Here is a 17,810-nt window from a genome sequence, read left to right on the forward strand (position 1 = left end):
GTCAAGTACGGAGTGGAATATTAGAACCACCCTCTAAGAACTAAGCTAAGCAATTTGGACAGAGGCTGTACGCAATAAAAACTATCCTATAATCAATGTGAGGAATCATTATTTAATTTAAGGCAGGTAAGGTTAAATAGACCAATTAAGAGATTATGGAAAACTCTTAAGTGAAAGATCCTAAAAATTCTTACCTAGGTTCATGATAGTGAAGAAAAAGAGGCCAGGCACAGTGGCTCACGCCTGTAATCCTAGCACTCTGGGAGGCCGAGGCAGGAGGATTGCTCAAGGTCAGGAGTTCAAAACCAGCCTGAGCAAGAGCAAGACCCCGTCTCTACTAAAAATAGAAACAAATTAATTGGCCAGCTAAAAATATATAGAAAAAAATTAGCCAGGCATGGTAGCGCATGCCTGTAGTCCCAGCTACTTGGGAGGCTGAGGCAGGAGAATCACTTGAGTCCAGGAGTTTGAGGTTGCTATGAGCTAGGCTGATACCACGGCACTCTAGCCCGGGCCGGGCAACAGAGTGAGACTGTGTCTCTAAAACAAAAAAGAAAAAGATATTTCTAAAACAAGGAAGAAGCCGGGTGCGGTGGCTCACGCCTGTAATCCTAGCTCTCTGGGAGGCCGAGGCGGGCGGATTGCTCGAGGTCAGGAGTTCAAAACCAGCCTGAGCAAGAGCAAGACCCCGTCTCTACTATAAATAGAAAGAAATTAATTGGCCAACTGATATATATATATATGTAAAAAATTAGCCGGGCATGGTGGCACATGCCTGTAGTCCCAGCTACTTGGGAGGCTGAGGCAGTAGGATCACTTAAGCCCAGGAGTTTGAGGTTGCTGTGAGCTAGGCTGACGCCATGGCACTCACTCTAGCCTGGACAACAAAGTGAGACTCTGTCTCAAAAAAAATAAATTAATTAAATAAATAAATAAATAAATAAAACAAGGAAGACCAGCACTTAGTGACTGACATATAGAAGTACAGTAGGATGAGAGAGATGAAAGACAAAGATGATGTCAAGATTTCTAACCAGAACTAAGGTCTATGTCCCCTCCCCTTGATTCTGGGAAGGCACATGACTATTTCAATCAAGAATCCATCCTAACTGCCAAAGCTAGGTCACAAAAGGCCATACAGCTTCCACCTTTTTTACTGGGACAGTAACTCTTAGAGCTCTCAGCCACCAAGTAAGAAGTCCAACTAAAATGAGGCTGCCATACTAGGAGGAACACCATGAAACATGGAGTAGCCAATGTAAAGGCACTCCAATCAACAATACCAGCTGAACTGAGCCTTCAAGTCATCCCAGTCCAGGTTCCAAGCATGTAAGCAAAGACCCTCCAGACAATTTTAGCCCCTAGCCATTTGAGTCTTCCCAGCTAAAGCCACAAATATTGTAAAACAAAGACAAGCCAGCCTGTTGTGCTCTGTCCAAATTCCTGTCCCACAGAATCCTGTCCCATAGAATGTGAGCATAATAAAATGGTGTTGCTTTATATCATCAAGTTTAGTGTAGTCTACATATCAATCAACAACTGAAACAGGTAGTAGTAACATATAGGTGAATTATTAAGGAATACAGGAACAGATTTAAGAGAGGAAGAAAAGTATACTGGTTCCATTTAGATAATTTAAATCTGACATATCTGTAGAACACCAAATGGAGTCTGACATATCTGTAGAACACCAATGTTGAGTCAACTATTGAAAATAAGGGTCTAGATTTCTAAAAAGAGGTAGAGAATACAGATGCAGCATATGAAGACAAAGGGAAGGTGTATAAGTATGAAGGAGAAAAATAAGAAGATATGGTAATGGAATAGTCTAAAAAGTTGGAGAGGAAACTGAAAGGGTGAAAAATAGAGTGGAATGAAGAAAGAATGATACCATGAAAGCCAGGCAAAAAAAGATTCTCTAAGGTGTCACTACCTGTGGTCAACAGTATCAAACACAACAGGAAATCAAGTAAAATCAAATACAACCAAGAAAGAAAGGAAACAAATGTATTTTTATGTTGGCAGACCATTGGCAACTAGAACGATTCCATAGTGTGATTTGAAGAAGTCAAAATCACAGAAGGCGAAAAGTGAGTAAGAATTGGGTAAACTGACACAGCTAGTGTAGGCTACCCTCTCATGTATGGCTGTACAAGAAAAGTAACAGGGAGAGCAGAAGCTTGAGGAGAAGCAGGAACTAAAGAAGGTCTGGTGATTCATTTACTCACCCAACAAATACACATTTAGATCTCTCAGTGAGTATCAGTAGGTCTACTGACCAAGAAGTAGTAATCAGTAAAGAGAAACTGAGGATGACAAAAAAGGAATAAATCAAAGTCCTAGAAAAGGCTGGAAACAAAGGATCAAAAGCCCATGTAGAAGTATCTGACTGTCATCTCTTCCTCTAAGGCAGGAGGGAAAGGAGGTAATGATAACTATATATAGATACACTTGATAGGGGGAGAGAACATTAAAGAAATTACCAGTGAAAAGCCCATTTTTCATACAAAATAGAAAGCAAGACCATGTGCTGGAAATGAAGAAACTAGAATGGGACAGAAGACTTGATAAGAGTAGAAAATATCTGGAAGAGCATATGTAGTAAATGAGAAATAGACTGGGGATAATCAAAGAATCATCAAGTCATACAGAGAGCCTGGAACAAACTAGAAACCACAATCTCCCAAATAGTCACTGGGATATAAATTAAGATAAGGACAGGACCAGGGCTTTTTCAACTTTATAACCCCCATGCCAAGCAGAGCACCTAGGAGATGACAAGCCCTCAATAAACATTTGGTGAATGAATATCTGAGTGTGTGTGTAGATATCACAATTATCAAATACATGCAAGAAAATTCATCCACTATGAAGAGTATTTCCATGTCTTATCCTAAAAGAAATTCTTAGTTTTAGTAAAGACTTTTGCTCTATTATTACAAATATATTTTCTGAGTCTCTCTTTCAGCAGATATAAAATATATAACTCAAAAGCACTTATAAAACATATTTCTTACCAAGAATTACCTTTGAATTGAAAAATGGAAAAAAGGATTCTGTAATTGTTCCTTCTAAATCTGACCTCTTTCTCCAATTTCCCCTCTGACTTTAAAATAACTATACTTTAAACAAAAATAGTACCCTCTTCCTCCAAAATGGCTAACCTTAACACTGAAAGCAATATGTTTTAGAACTCATGTCATATAAGAAACAAAATACTTTTTATAAGAAATGTATCTGTTGTATGTACTTCCAAGCTATGATAAAGACATCAAGAATGGGTTAATTTAATATATTGTAATCCCTTTACAACACTGGTGTTAAAGAAAAGATGAGCCCTCAACCTCATAAACTTGAACTAAGTAGTATACATCAGGAGTTCCTGTGAGAAAAAGTTTAATCCATATTTAGTCCAAATTCACATAACTACTACTCCAGATTATAATAATATGTAAAGCCTGGCATTTGGTGTACTATAATAGCTAATAAGAATAGTTCCTGGCCAGGGACGGTAGCTCACGCCTGTAATCCCAGCACTTTAGGAGGCCAAGGGAGGAGGAATGCTTAAGGCCAGGAGTTTGATACCAGCCTCGGCAATGTAGCAAGACTCCATCTCTACAAAAAACTTTTTCAAAATTAGCCAGGTGTGATGGTGTATGCCTGTAGTCCTAGCATTTCAGGAGATGAAGGCAGAAGGATTGCTTGAACCCAGGAGTTCAAGGTTATCCTGAGATATTATTGCACTACTGCACTCTAAAAAAGCAGTACGTCTGGAAAAAAGTGACATTATGTGATCATGGGGAAAAAAACAGATATTTTTAGGTAAACATCAATGAAAAAGAATAACCAAAGAAACACAAACTCTCTGACAATGACACTGCTTCCTTTCCCTTCTTTAAATCTAATTAAAATTTTTGTTAATGACTCATTCTAGCAATGTAAAATAAGAACTTAAGTTTTGCAAAATTGTCAAGTAACATGTGCATCAGCTTTTATTTTGAAATATTATTTACAAAAGCTTTTATTTAGCCACCAATACTAAAAATTTACTTAAAACCTTGCTCAGCCTTTGTTGTTGGCACCAGGCAAAATAAGTAAATAAATAAGTAAAAAAATTTTTTTTTAAATAAAATAAACTTAACTATGGAACCGCTATTGTGCCGAGCACTTCACATACATTATCCCATTTAAATTTTAATTACTTCATTTGCTCAGGAAAAAAAGTATAATTTACATTGAACAAACTACATACACCTTATACAAGACTTGGAATTTGCCATGTATATTTTATTTATTCATTCATTCACAGCCACCCTTCAGTTAACATGTTCCATGGTCATCACTAACATCGAGAGCCTCCTGTGTTGTCACTGCACTAGGCAGTGAGGATTAAAAAAAGGAAAAAGACCAAAATTATTGTATCCTCAAGGTTCACAGATTAACAGAGGAGATAAGTAAACAAACCCTTATAAAAGAACATGGGAAGTGTTAGTCTTTACCTCAGAGCATCACAGCAGAGAATAGGAATGCCAGAATAATAATAGTGAGAGAAGCCATCACAGAATATCCACAATGTGGGCCTGAATAAGTCAGTGGCGTTAAAGGAAGGAAATGAGAGGACAGATTCTATAAAACTTTAATGGTAGAATCAGCAGGAACAGGTGACTGTAATTTGGGGGATGGGAGGGAACCATATGATTCCTATGGTACAAAGACAGTTACAGGGAAAAAGAGTCTGGTTTTACACTCGCTGAGTTTGAAATCCCTGTAAAGTCTGAAATGCTTTGTAAAGTCTGAAATGTTTATAGACAACTATACAGACAGTTCCAGCACCCAGGAGGAATATCCAGGTTAGTGGACGCATTTGGCATCAAGGATACATAAGTAGTAACTGGACCAGTGGGAAAAATTGAGATTACTAGGTGGAGTATAAAATGAGAAGAGGGCCAAGTAGAATTATGGAGTACAGTTATACGTACCATAACGACATTTCAGTCAGTGATGGACTGCACACATGACAGTGGTGCCATAAGACTATAATGGAGCTAAAAAAATTCCTATCACCTAGTGATGCTGTAGCCATCATCATAATGTCATAGCACAACACATGACTCCAGTGTTTATGGTGATGTTGTAAACAAACCCACTGGACCACTCACAGTATAAAAGTGTGCAATGATGTTCTAGGCCTTCACATTCACTCACCACTCACTCACTGATGCACGCAGAGCAACTTCCAGTTCAGCCAGCTCCATTAATGTAAGTGACCTATACAGGTGCACTATTTTTGTCTTTTATACTGTTTTTACTGTACCTTTTCTATGTTTAGATATGTTTAGATGCAAAAATAATGACCATGTTACAACTGCCTATTATAGTCAGCATGGTAACATACTGTATAGGTTTGCAACCTAAAAGCAGCAGGCTATGCCTGATACCCTAGGTGTGTAGTAGGCTATACCATCTAGGTTTGTGTAAGTATACCCTATGATGTTCACATGACAATAAAATCACCTAATGACGCATTTCTCAGAATGTATCTCCATCAGTAAGCAAGGCATAACTGTACATCCTTTTTTAAGAAGCAGGAAAAGAATACTGTGTAGGCCACTAAGTCACAACAAATGCTTCCATCCTACACCACACCTCAAAAAACAATGCAAAAAAACACAAAACTTCGTACTTACATACTGTGAAATCTGTCTCTGCAATCAATTCATCCATATATCAAACATTTCCTGTATATTCCTAAGTCAGACATTATGCTAGCTGCTGAGAGTAGCCAAGGATGAAGACGATGCAGTTTTTAATCTTAAAAACCTAGCTAAAATAGAAGTAGTATACCAAGTAGATTAAAAGCACAGGATCTAGATTGGCATGCAAATCTTAGCTCTGCCATTTACTTCCTGGATGACTTCAAGCGAATTACTTAACCTCCAGGTATTTCTGCATCCTCCCTACAATAAGGATCAAAATACTACTTACTTCCATAAGGTTGCCATGAGAGTAAATAAGCTAAGAACAATGTCATGAGGATTAAAACAGTCCATATAAAGCACTTGTAACAGTGCTTGACACATAATAAATGCTCAACAATTATATTATTATTATAAAAATTAGCAGAATGGCTGCACGAGTGTAATAATAATACAAATAAACAGTGTTACTGGATTTCATAAGATGGAGAAAGAACCCTCACTTGGGGAGAATTCAGGGAACACTACAATGTGCTGCCCCTCTAGGCAAGATCACCTCACACAGTGCCTTTGTGTGAATCAGAAAGCAGCCCACAGGTGCACATCAAGAGGAGGGGAGCCTGGATTTCTGTCATCACTCAATCCCCTCAACCCGCACCCTTGTGCAAGATATAACCAGCACAGCTATACATGGGAGCCTGAAAGATAGGACATATAAAGCTGCAGAAAGGTGAAGCAAACATTCCTATAGAAATGTAGATGATTACAAGCTATCAAAAGCATAGGATATCCAGCCCAGACTGGCTTTGGCAAGTATCTCAGATTACCTAGAGCACAGGAACCATTTAGAAGAATAACTAATTCAGAAAGGTAGGCTGGAGCCAGATGATAGAGGATCTTGAATACCAGCAAAAGCATTCAGCTGGGACTCTGAGCAGGGGAATAATGTGATTCTAACAGTAAGAGTAGTCTGGCACTATGTACTAGAAGGTAAGAGGTCATTGCAGTGGTCTATTAGTCTGTGAGTTCCTCAAAGACAGGGATTATATGTCTCATTCAATTCTGCATCCTACAAACTAACACAGTGTTTGAGACAAACTAGGTACTCAATAATTGTTTGAGGTATAAAGAATGAATGAGCCAAAAAGAGATAATGTGAGCCTTAATTACAGTGGGAATAGTGAAAATAGAGTGACAGATATTGGGGAAATATTGCAGAGATAGAAACAAGGATATTTGCTGGCTGATGAAATGTGGCAAGGATAGGGCAGAATCAATAAAGACTGTAAAACTGATAAATATTACATGGACTGCATTATAGGCTTCTGTGAAAATCAAATATAATTATGTTCATGAAAATACTCTATTAAAAAAAAAAGACTGCTTTTCTCAGGAATAAAAACTAGTCATCTTGGGCAGATGTACTACTATATTTGACAGTGAATATATCTTATCATTTTAAGACGTTTGTCTTTCTTTTGTCTTCACTAGGTTATAAAACCTTTAAGAGTAAACAGTGTGAGGCTGGGCGTGGTGGCTCATGCTTGTAATCCTAGCACTCTGGGAGGCCAGGTGAGAGGATGGCTTGAGGTCAGGAGTTCCAGACCAGCCTCAGCAAGAGCAAGACGCTGTCTCTACTTAAAATAGAAAAATATAAGCCAGACAACTAAAAACAGAAAAATTAGCCAGGCATGGTGGTGCATGCCTGTAGTCCCACCTACTTGGGAGGCTGAGGCAGGAGGACCACCTGAGCCCAGGAGTTTGAGGTTGTTGTGAGCTATGCTGATGCCACAGCACTCTAGCCCAGGCAACAGAGCAAGACTCTGTCTAAAAAAAAAAGAAAGAAAGAAAGAAAGAAAACAGTAAACAGTGTGTCTACTCTGTTATGAAGCACAATAAAACCTTATTAAATATTACTTTAATTAACACTTTCTCACAGAAGAAACTTACTGAACCACTTTCAGCTATATACCACCAAAAAATATAGACAGATACACACAGATATACATATACTTATATAATAAATATATACACACATTTATATATACTAAACTTTTGTGATATCATCTTAGCAGGCTACAAGCTTCCACAGTACATGTTTAATTTTCTTCATATTCCCAGGGTATCTAGCAATGAGTGTTATAGGTGTTCAATAATTATTTGCTGAACTAAATTGAACTGAAATGAATTGACTTAGAAATCTCACAGAGTTTATCAATGGTTTCTGATGGCCTTTATGTTTCCCTCTCCAGTCTCAGTGCTCTTCCACACCATGCATCAATTTATACTGTAAAAGAACGAGATCCATAATAAGGGTGGTTTAGAAGAAAGAGAAAAGAGAAAAATCAAATATGGTTGTTAACATATATGATCAGTGGGGTACCATTAAAAGTTTAACAACCAGCTTGAGGTGGCGGGGGTCTGATTTTCAGTGTTTGCCAGTCTCCATGGTTAAATACTCTCACGATGGCCTATTTCAAGCTAACAACATGATATAAATCCGGTTACAAAATTCACCAGAAATTTAACAATCGGCTCTCAAAAGCCAGTATGAGCTGGCTCTAACACACTACTGGATACAATATTTAAATGCATAGTACACATGATCCTCAAATTTTGCTGTGCATACCACCACCTATCTACATCCCCAAAGAAAGTACAAAACGCAAGACAAAGGCAGGGAAAATACACCCTATTCCAATAATGCCTTTACCTTAATCCACAAAGTAGTCTTCTGCACTGGACTTATTGTCCAACCAAAAAAATTTTTTTCCCAAGCCAGTGACATTCAAACTTTTCTGATCATGTATCCCAATCAGTTAAAAAAAATGTCTGGGCATACATCCTCAGTATGGTAATACATGTTTTATAAATTACATTAGAGCTACTATACTAATATCATATAAATTAGAAAACATACACAAGAAAAATTTTAAAAGATAAAAATTAATACAAATAGAAAAGAAAAATTTTCTGCCCACACCCTATTGGACTGTCTTACCTACGTCCATGTGGCTTACACAATCCACTTCAAAGATTACTAAGGACAACACAAAAAGTAGAATGAATAGCTTCACCTATTTCACCTAGCTTCACCTGTTTCACCTAGATGTACAACCTTACATTAATTAGATCTTCCCATTCCAATGCTGAAAAACAGGTACCAACCCATAGAAAAGATGGGAGAAAAGAGTTAGTAGGGTCTTAAGCAAAGGTAGTTTAAGCAGAAACAGGTCTTACAATACCCCTCTTACAACAGGAGATACATAGAATAATTAAGACTGTGTGGCAATGAGTCACTAAAGAAGCTCCAAAGACACCATCCTGACTGGAGCTTTTAACCTCTTAAAGTAACACATTCTAGCACCATGTCCAATAAATGTCCCTGGACCTGAGCCATCTGTATCAGCTCAGGCAAAGAGAAGGACTGAGAAGAACCCTGAGCTTCCCCCAAAGACCAAGCATGTCCTCTAAATAAGTATAATATTAAAAAATCTCAAGTTGGGAAACAGACGCCTGGACTATGCTGGATACATAAAAATCATATAGGAAAGATATAGCTCTTCTTTTTATACTCATGCAATACTGGGGTAGATCATATTTCAAAAAATTATTTAAGTCAAACATGCTGCTCCCTAATCATAAACACTATTAATCAAGTATATAAGCATTATTAACTTTCTTTCTTTCTTTCTTTCTTTTTGAGACAGGATCTTACTCTACCACCTGAGCTAGAGTGCGGTAGTGTCATCACAGCTCACTACAGTCTCAAACTCCTTGGCTAAAGTGATCCTCCTGCCTCAGGCTCCTGAGTAGCTGGGACTACAGGTAGGCCACCATGCCCGGATGATTTGTCTACTTTTTTGTAGAGATGGGTTCTCACTATGTTGCTCAGGCTGGTCTTGAATTCCTGGCCTCAAGAGATCCTACCACCTCAACCTCCCAAAGCGCTGGCATTACAGGCATGAACCATCACGCCCAGCTCCTCTTTCTTACGCTCAGCCCCTCTTTCTTAAGTATATATAAATGTATTAAAGAGAACAAGATAGTAGTCAATCATAAAATATAGTATTATATCATGTTATCTTAGAATTATCACAATATTTCACTCAAATTTCTTGGCTTTTTAATTCATAATTTCTATACTAACTTTGCTAAAATATCAAAAAGTTTTTTAAAAAACACCATCAGGATAAGAGAATACTAAAGATGTTCTTAAGGGAGATTTTACAAACATGACTAAAAACACATAAGGATACTAAATGCTTTCTGAAGAGGTGGCCCAGAGATAGTCTTATTGCTTTTCCTTTCTTGTTGTCAATTTCCCTGTCATGCACATGGCATTAAAGATGAAGCTGTCCTCACCCCTACTGCCTGAAAGGAAAAAAACAGAAACAGAAAAAAGGAAATTTCCCAAGCTACCACTTCATCAAGACTAGCAGCATTGAACATGAGGGAGCTGAGCCCTTTTTTAACTGTTCTTTTCATCCTTTAATCCCTTCATAATTACTTCACATTGTCTATAAGACTCAAAGCTTTGTCTGAAAGGATAACCAAATCAAAAGAGGCCCAAACCTACAAATGTATCTACCCTCCCATCCATTGAATTTTCCCTGTTTCCTTCCTTCTTTAAGGAAGACAGGGTCCTTCCTCCTGGGTAACTAAGTACCCTAATTACCATTACTGGAAAAAATGTATTACTAGCTTTTACATCTATAAGGTCGCCTAAACATGTATGTTTATCTCCCTTTTCTTCCATATTCTACTGAAATAACAAGGGAAAAAAACTAGTTTAACACCTAAGAAAATCATAACCACACTAGAAAACTAAAAAGGGTGCCATTAGCAGATCAGAAATTTAAACATCTAGATGCATGGTTTAGATGGCTCAAACTTTATCATGCATCAAAAACACCTAGAGGGCTGGTTAAAACACAGATTGCAGGTCTGCACCCCCCAGGGTTTCTGATTCAGTAGGTCTGGGGTGGAGCTTGAAATTTTATATGTCTATCATCCCAGATACTGCTGATTCTGGTGGTCACCTGGGCTACATTATAAGAATCACCATCCTAAGTAAACAGAGATCATTAAGAAAAAACACTTTTTACTAATTCTTATTAGCAACCTTAGAGAGATTCAAGAGAATGGTACTACTTTTTTTTTAAGGAACAGCAAGTAGGAAATAAGAAACAGTTCTGGATAATTGGAAAAAAATATAATTTCTAAATTAAAAACAAAATTCAGAGGGCCTAAACAGCTAAAATTCGATATAGCCATTTGAAAAATAGTCTTAGACATCTTTCAAAACACAGAGCAAAAGATAAAGGGATAGATATATGAGAGAAAAATTAACAAGCATAAAGGTCAATATCTACCTAACAGGTTTCTGGAGAGAGCACAAACACATCACAGAAAGTAATCAATGAAAAGAAATTCTCCCTAAGCTGAAAGAGTCTCGAGCCTTGATAGTGCAAGGCCAATTTCTAAGCAGGTAAAAAATTTTAAAGCCAACAACCAGACACATATTTGTGGCACTTTTAAACTTAAAAGACATTAAAAAAAAAACCTTAAGAACTTTGAGAAGGAAAACACAGGTTACTACAAAGGAATATGAATCAGACTAACATCAGACATTTCAATAGCATGCTAGAAGGAAACAGAATGTTGTTTTCCAAGTTCAGAGAGAAAATTATTTTGAACCTGGAATTCTCTAGTTAATTGCAATCTAGTTAAATTAGCAAATATGAAAGTAAAATAAAGACATCTTAGACATTAAAGAACTAAATAAATTGTCTTCCTATACGTATTAGTTTCCTACTTCTGTAAGAATTACTACAAAAATCCAGATGGATCTCAGTGAGCTAAAATTAAGGTGTTGGCAGAATTACATACCTTCTGGAGGCCCTAGGGAAGAATTCATTTGTCTTTTCCAGCTTCTAGAAGCTGCTAATATTCCTTGACCAGTGGTTCCCTTCCATCTTCAAGCCCAGTAATGGTGGACTGAATCATTCTTACATCTAATTACTCTGACTCTGCCTCTCCTGCCTCCTCATTTCACTTATAAAGACCCTTATGATTATATTGGACCTGCCTAGATAATCTAGGATAATCTTCTCATCTCAACATCTTCAACTCAACCACATTAGCAACGTCCCTTTTGCCATGAAAGGCAACATATTCACAGGTTCTAGGAATTAGGATGTGAACATCTTTGGCAGGCCATTATTTGGCCCATCAACCCATACAAGGACTCAAGGATAGCCCCAGAAAAACAAACAAAAAAAAGAATTCAAGAAAGAGGACAAGATGGAATATATGAAAATAAATCTCCCATAAAAGGAAGAGAGTTGAAAAAAATTTTAAAAGAAAAAAATTGATCTTGACATTGGAATCTTCTCATTCTAGAAGCACAACTTTAAAAAAAATATGATTACATTTTCTTCTGTAAAAGTCCATTTATGCTGCAGTGAATAAAATTTACATAATCAAAATATTATAAATGTTGTTTATTAGTTTCCAATTTTCAGAAGTAACATATAGCCAAGCATCAGATGACATGAACATCTATGTGCCTAGTTTTCTGGGTTCTGGCAGATTCTGGACTCTACACATTGATAACATACTTGTACAGATAACGTATATTATTTTTTCATGTATGCTGTCTAATAGGAACTTATTGGAAGTTACATAGTAAGGATAGAAAATAAGATAGAAGCATAGCCACAGCTAAACCTATTAAATGATTCTTGCCTGCACTTTATAAAATAGGAATGAAGGATAAATTAAAATCAATTTTTAAATATGTGTGCATTTTTATTAACTAGCTGATAATTTATGAAGCTGCATAATAAATTCAATGTTAATTTTTACTATTAAATGTCTAAAAAGATAGACTAAATCTAACATTATTGAGAATTTTAAAAAGGGGTACTCTCAAAAACTACAGCTGAAAAAAAATACAGCAAATGTTTAGGAGTATAATCTAAAGTGTGCACACCTTTTGACCTAGTAGCTTTACTTTTAAGAATCTAACCTATAAAAATATCATCACTTAGTATATAAGAACTCCACTGTAGCATCATTTAGAATAGGAAAAAAATGTGAACCAATCTAAATATTTCATCAAATGGAAACTGGTTAAATATACTATGGCCAATCATTAATGGAGCAGCCATTAAGAATGAGGTATAACATAGAAAGTTATATGCACATACATATACAAATATGTATTTTTAGAAAATTTAATATGGACAGAGGAAAAGCTGAGAGGATACACATAAAACTAGAGCCCACAGTTAATCTTTTGGAAGAAAAGAGGGTATATGAACTTTCAGTTTTATATTACACACATATTCTGTTCAAATTTTGTTTCAATGGATAGTCACTGCTTCTAGAACATCTTTTACCTCAGGAAAAAAAAAAAAAAAACCTGAATTACTAATACTTAAAAACTGAACTCAGAATAATTCTTCTGTAAATCATAAATGGGAAAACTGGCTTAGGATATGATGTCGATGCAAGGACGTCAAAGCCTTTTGTGAGACGTATAGCAAACAATATATGGTCAATACTTAAATGCATCATTATTATTAAATGTAACCAATACTGATGGCAGTTTTTTTAGTTCCTTAGAAACACGCAACTAAAACTACATTATATAGCTTCTGAAAGAGTAAATCAAAAACACCAATATGCTCTTTATCACTGCCTTAAAAACATTTTAATAAATTAATATTTCTATTAACAAACACCTACCGAATCATTTGCCGCTAGTGCAAGTGCAAGGTTCACTGTAAGAAACAAAAAAGTAATTGAATTTAGTAACTTTCCTTCTATTAAAGTTCATTTTGTCTGTTAATATTTTCAACATAATATCCTAAGCACAGAAATTTTTAATATATCTCCCTTACTTGTAAAGAACAAGAACATGGAGAGAAAGTAAAATGTAAAAAAGAAAGTAATTTTACAACATAAGCAATAGACACATGCTCCAAAATTAACATTTTAAATAATCAATTTATAATTTGTTACAATTTTGTTCAAATAATCACTTAGTTTTTTATAAAAATACTAACAGAATAGTTATTTCCAAAAGTATATTTTGTAAAAAAATTACCTTGGATAAATAAAAATGGATATGATTCTATAGCCTTTTAAAAATAAATGCTGATATTCCAGGAGTTCCAAGTATCTAACTCATAAATAACCAGTATATGAAAGGCTAGACTACTGTGCACAGAGGGAAGGGAAACGGGTAAAAAGTAGGGAGGGTAATACATTTTCCCAAGACTGCCTATACCAGTGAATCCCAGAGACATAAAGGAAGAAAGTAGTCGTCCATAAGCCAGCTTTAGCGCAGCAATAGGGATATGCTACATCTGAGAAAAGAGTTCCAAAAATAACACACTTCCAAGACTATTTAATAGACTCTCATAATTGAATCCCATTTCCTTACAGAACCAATATTATCAATTATGTCAGGGTTGTTTCCTTTAAAGTAGTTAAGAGAGAAAATTTTTAAGGCAGATCTGGTTCAAATCCCAGCTCTATTATGTAACCTTCAATAGGCTATTTTATCAATAAATGTGTTTCCTCTTCTGTAAAAGAATAATTCCTACTTCATAACTGTTGTGAGGATTAAATGAAACACTAAGTACTTAGCCTAGGGCATAGAACTTGATAAATTCATTTTTATAAATTATAAAATAGGACAGGTGCCGTGGCTCACGCCTGTAATGCTATCACTTTGGGAGGCTGAGGCGAAAGGGTTGCTTGAGGCCAGGAGTTTGAGACCAGCCAGAGCAAGAGCAAGAGCAAGATGCCGTGTCTACAAAAAAATAGAAAAAAGTTATCCAGGCATAGTGGTGCACGCCTATAGTCCCAGCTACTAGGAAGGTTCTGGCAAGAGGATCGCTTAAGCCCAGGAGTTTGAGGCTGCAATGAGCTATGATCATGCCACTGAACTCCAACCTGGGAGACAGAGGGAGACCCTGTCTCAAAAAAAAAAAAAAAAAAAATTATAAAATAATTCTGAATTTCAGGTTCAAGATAGGTTAAAACATAACCCAACTTTAAAGCAGAAACTTTTAGAGAGTAATTCATCTTAAAGTTAGGTTCTATCTCCATTTATACAACAGAATCACAGTGCATGATTGGTATTTATCAACTGTTATCATTCTAATCCAAACTATCTCTAGCAGATATATTCTAATGGAAAGTATTTTGAAATAGTTTGGGAGAGTACTAAATACATATAAGGGAAAGAAATATAATACCAACAGAGTTGCATGGAAATAAACTATTTCTAAGGCTTAGGTATGCTGACAGAGCTGTTACAAAAAAGTATAGGCCAGCTGTCTGGGACAGATAGCATGTTAACAGAAAGAAAGTGAAGAAGGAACATTTCAGAAGCACCTACTGTATGTCACACACTGTATACTTTCTCATATATTGGTACCAATATTGGTATCTGACAAACTCTTCCACGAATCCCTTCTGGTCAAAACAGGAGAAAAATGAAGCTAATAACACCTTATAGTTGGATTTGTAGCTAGTTGCACAATCATAAAACTGCTATACTTGGAAAGTACCAAATATGGCTATCTACACTGATAAAGACTGAAAAAGAACACCAATGAACAAAAAATAATTTAGTATTAAAGTTACTAGATGTTTAAAAAATAACAGCAACCTATTATTGAGCACTTGCTATGTAAGAGACACTGGGCTAAGTGGTTAGCTTGTTTAATTTGCATAACCATCTTATGAAAGAAGCTACCATTCCCATTTTACAGTTAAGTAAACTGAAGATCTGCTGGGCAATCTGACCATTTTTTCCTCAGTTAAGGGGTTAGAAGACCTACCTAGTTTTGTCTTAACTCCAAAATCTAAGTTTCTATGTACTACCAACTCTTGAAACTAAGAACTTCACAAATAAACTTTAAAAAAAAAAAAACCATAATTTTAATAGTGTGCATTTGCCAGTTGGCATAAATTCTTAATCAAGATCAGAATTAACATCCTATAATACCTGCTGTGGTAGATTTTCCAACTCCACCCTTTCCAGAAGCCACAACTATAACTTGTTTAACACCTTCTATTGGTTTCTGCTTTGGAAGTCCTCGGGACATGATTTGTGTTCTTCTTTGTTTTAGTGTCTCACTCTCAGCACCAGATAACTTTAAAAAAATAAAATACAAAACGTTTTAATTAAGACATCTCCATTACCACACTGTAAAGTAAAAACAATTCGGGGTTTGCGATTAAGAGGGCTTTCTTTTCTAATTCTGTTCATCTCCACTTTAGTGATATTTACCTACTGCTACTGGTATCAGTTGTAAAGACACATTGCTTAAATTGAAATTTATCTGCCAGGATACCCTGACGTTAAAAGAAAAAAAAAAGGAAAATAAATAATGCGTCTCTTTGCGGAGTTAAATCTTACACGTGTTTTCCTTCTCTTTATCTTATTTACTAAATAACTCAAAACCAATAATGCAACGTGGCATACTACATCTATGTTCTAACCACGCTACCTGTCCCGCCAAACCTCAGCCTGGTCCTACCGGAGGCCTGCCTGAAAAGCAAGGACGTCCAGCAGACTTAAAGGGTCTCAGCGAGCTGCCAAGTGGGCGTGGGCCCACGAGTCCTCGCCCAAAGCTATACCAGTGCAACCGTAGCAACTCCGACCGCCCGCCTCCCTCTGCCCTGCAGCACCACGGACCTGGCGCCGACAAACCAACGCTCGGCTTCTCCCAAGCGGCGAGGTGGGCCCGCCATCAGGACGGAGTACCACCCCACCAAAACGCAGCAAACGCTGCCAAGCGCCCATGGCGCGGAATGCTGCCCCGAGCCCAGCGGGGAGACCCTCGCGGCGGGCGCGAGGTGATGACGTCACGTGGCGACGCTCGGCTTCCTCTTCCCAGCAAATGGCCTTCTTTTTGTTGTGGTCAACATTTTGCAGCGTTTTACTAAGTGTGAAGCGTGTTAACGTACATCTCACTTGACTGTTATAGAAGTCCAGGAGTAGGGAAAAGACTCTTGCAAGTATCCTCTTTTTATTAGTAAGAAAACTGAGACTTAAAAAGTTTAAAGAGACTTCACCAAACTTAACAGAGGTAGGAAGTGGTGGATCTCGAAAATGACCCCAGGATCTCTTACGATGCAATATGTGGTCACTTAAACACTGCCATTGTTAAGGGTTTTGCCTTTTTTTTTTTTTTTTTTTTTTTTTTGCGACAGTCTGCTTTGTGTTGTTATTCAGTGCCAGAGTTACTGGCATTTCCTTAAAAGAGAGGTCAGGGTGCTTTACTAGACTTAAAAAACTTTAGTTAAATCAGAAAGCAGGTGTAATGAAGAAAGTTTTGCTCAAGAGGGAATCAGAGTGAGCCCGAGCTTGAAGGAGGAGGAGGAGTTTATCCTAGTGGAAAAAAGGAAGTATGCGGACATACCCAGCAAAAGGGTCATTTTTTGCTGTATGGGGCAGTTTACCCTCGCATATTCTTCATAATACTTTCTAGGGTTGATTTTAATTTCTTTTCATTTACTTCTTATTTGTAGGTCACTTGTATCAAAGATACAAGATCCTTCAACTTATTTTGCTCTAATCTTTAATTTCCTTATCCTTAATACAGGCGTAACAAAGCAACCTCAATTATTGTAAGGATTAAATGAAATGTGCCAGCAAAGAGAATTCTGTTTAGTAAGCTCTGAAAAGACATTCCCCTCCCCACAATCTTATTTTTTCATTCACTTTTCTTTATCTTACAGTAGGTTTGACACATTTAGCTTATTGTTTCATATCACTTATTATTTTGTGACATGTTTTCCCAACTAATATTAACCTTTAAATTTTTTTCTGCTCAATTTTTATAAATTGCAAGCCCAAAGCATAGAGATAAGGGGAATAATAATCAGAATAATCATTCACTAAACAAGAATATCTATTTCTCTCCAAATAGCTCTCTCTGCTGAATATCTATTTCTCTCCAAATAGCTTTGCAAGTTCTTCCAGACTTCTACTTAAAATTCATTCATTTAACAAATATTTATTGAGCAACTACCATGTACTGAGCACTACACTAGTCTTAGGGTATGCAGCATTGAACCAGACAT

General features: G+C 36.7%; 1 protein-coding gene across 2 annotated transcripts in view; it reads right to left on the reverse strand.

Annotated features, from left to right (window-relative positions):
- NUBPL (NUBP iron-sulfur cluster assembly factor, mitochondrial) overlaps positions 1-16,597 on the reverse strand; it is a 217,485-nt gene extending 200,888 nt beyond the window's left edge. Inside the window, exons 1-3 of one of the 2 annotated variants that reach the window (XM_012773436.2) lie at positions 16,420-16,597; positions 15,727-15,874; positions 13,452-13,486 (exon numbers count right to left, since the gene is read on the reverse strand). In XM_012773436.2, the coding sequence (XP_012628890.2) occupies positions 13,452-13,486; positions 15,727-15,874; positions 16,420-16,527 (291 nt within the window). In that variant the 5' untranslated portion in view covers positions 16,528-16,597. Of the gene's footprint in view, positions 1-7,902; positions 7,984-13,451; positions 13,487-15,726; positions 15,875-16,419 lie in introns of those variants that run through there. The other variant, XM_076004115.1, reaches the window with a different exon arrangement.
- Between the last annotated feature and the right edge of the window lie 1,213 nt (positions 16,598-17,810).

The sequence above is a fragment of the Microcebus murinus genome, chromosome 6, assembly GCF_040939455.1.
Source record: "Microcebus murinus isolate Inina chromosome 6, M.murinus_Inina_mat1.0, whole genome shotgun sequence".
In the NCBI taxonomy this organism is placed as follows: domain Eukaryota; kingdom Metazoa; phylum Chordata; class Mammalia; order Primates; family Cheirogaleidae; genus Microcebus; species Microcebus murinus.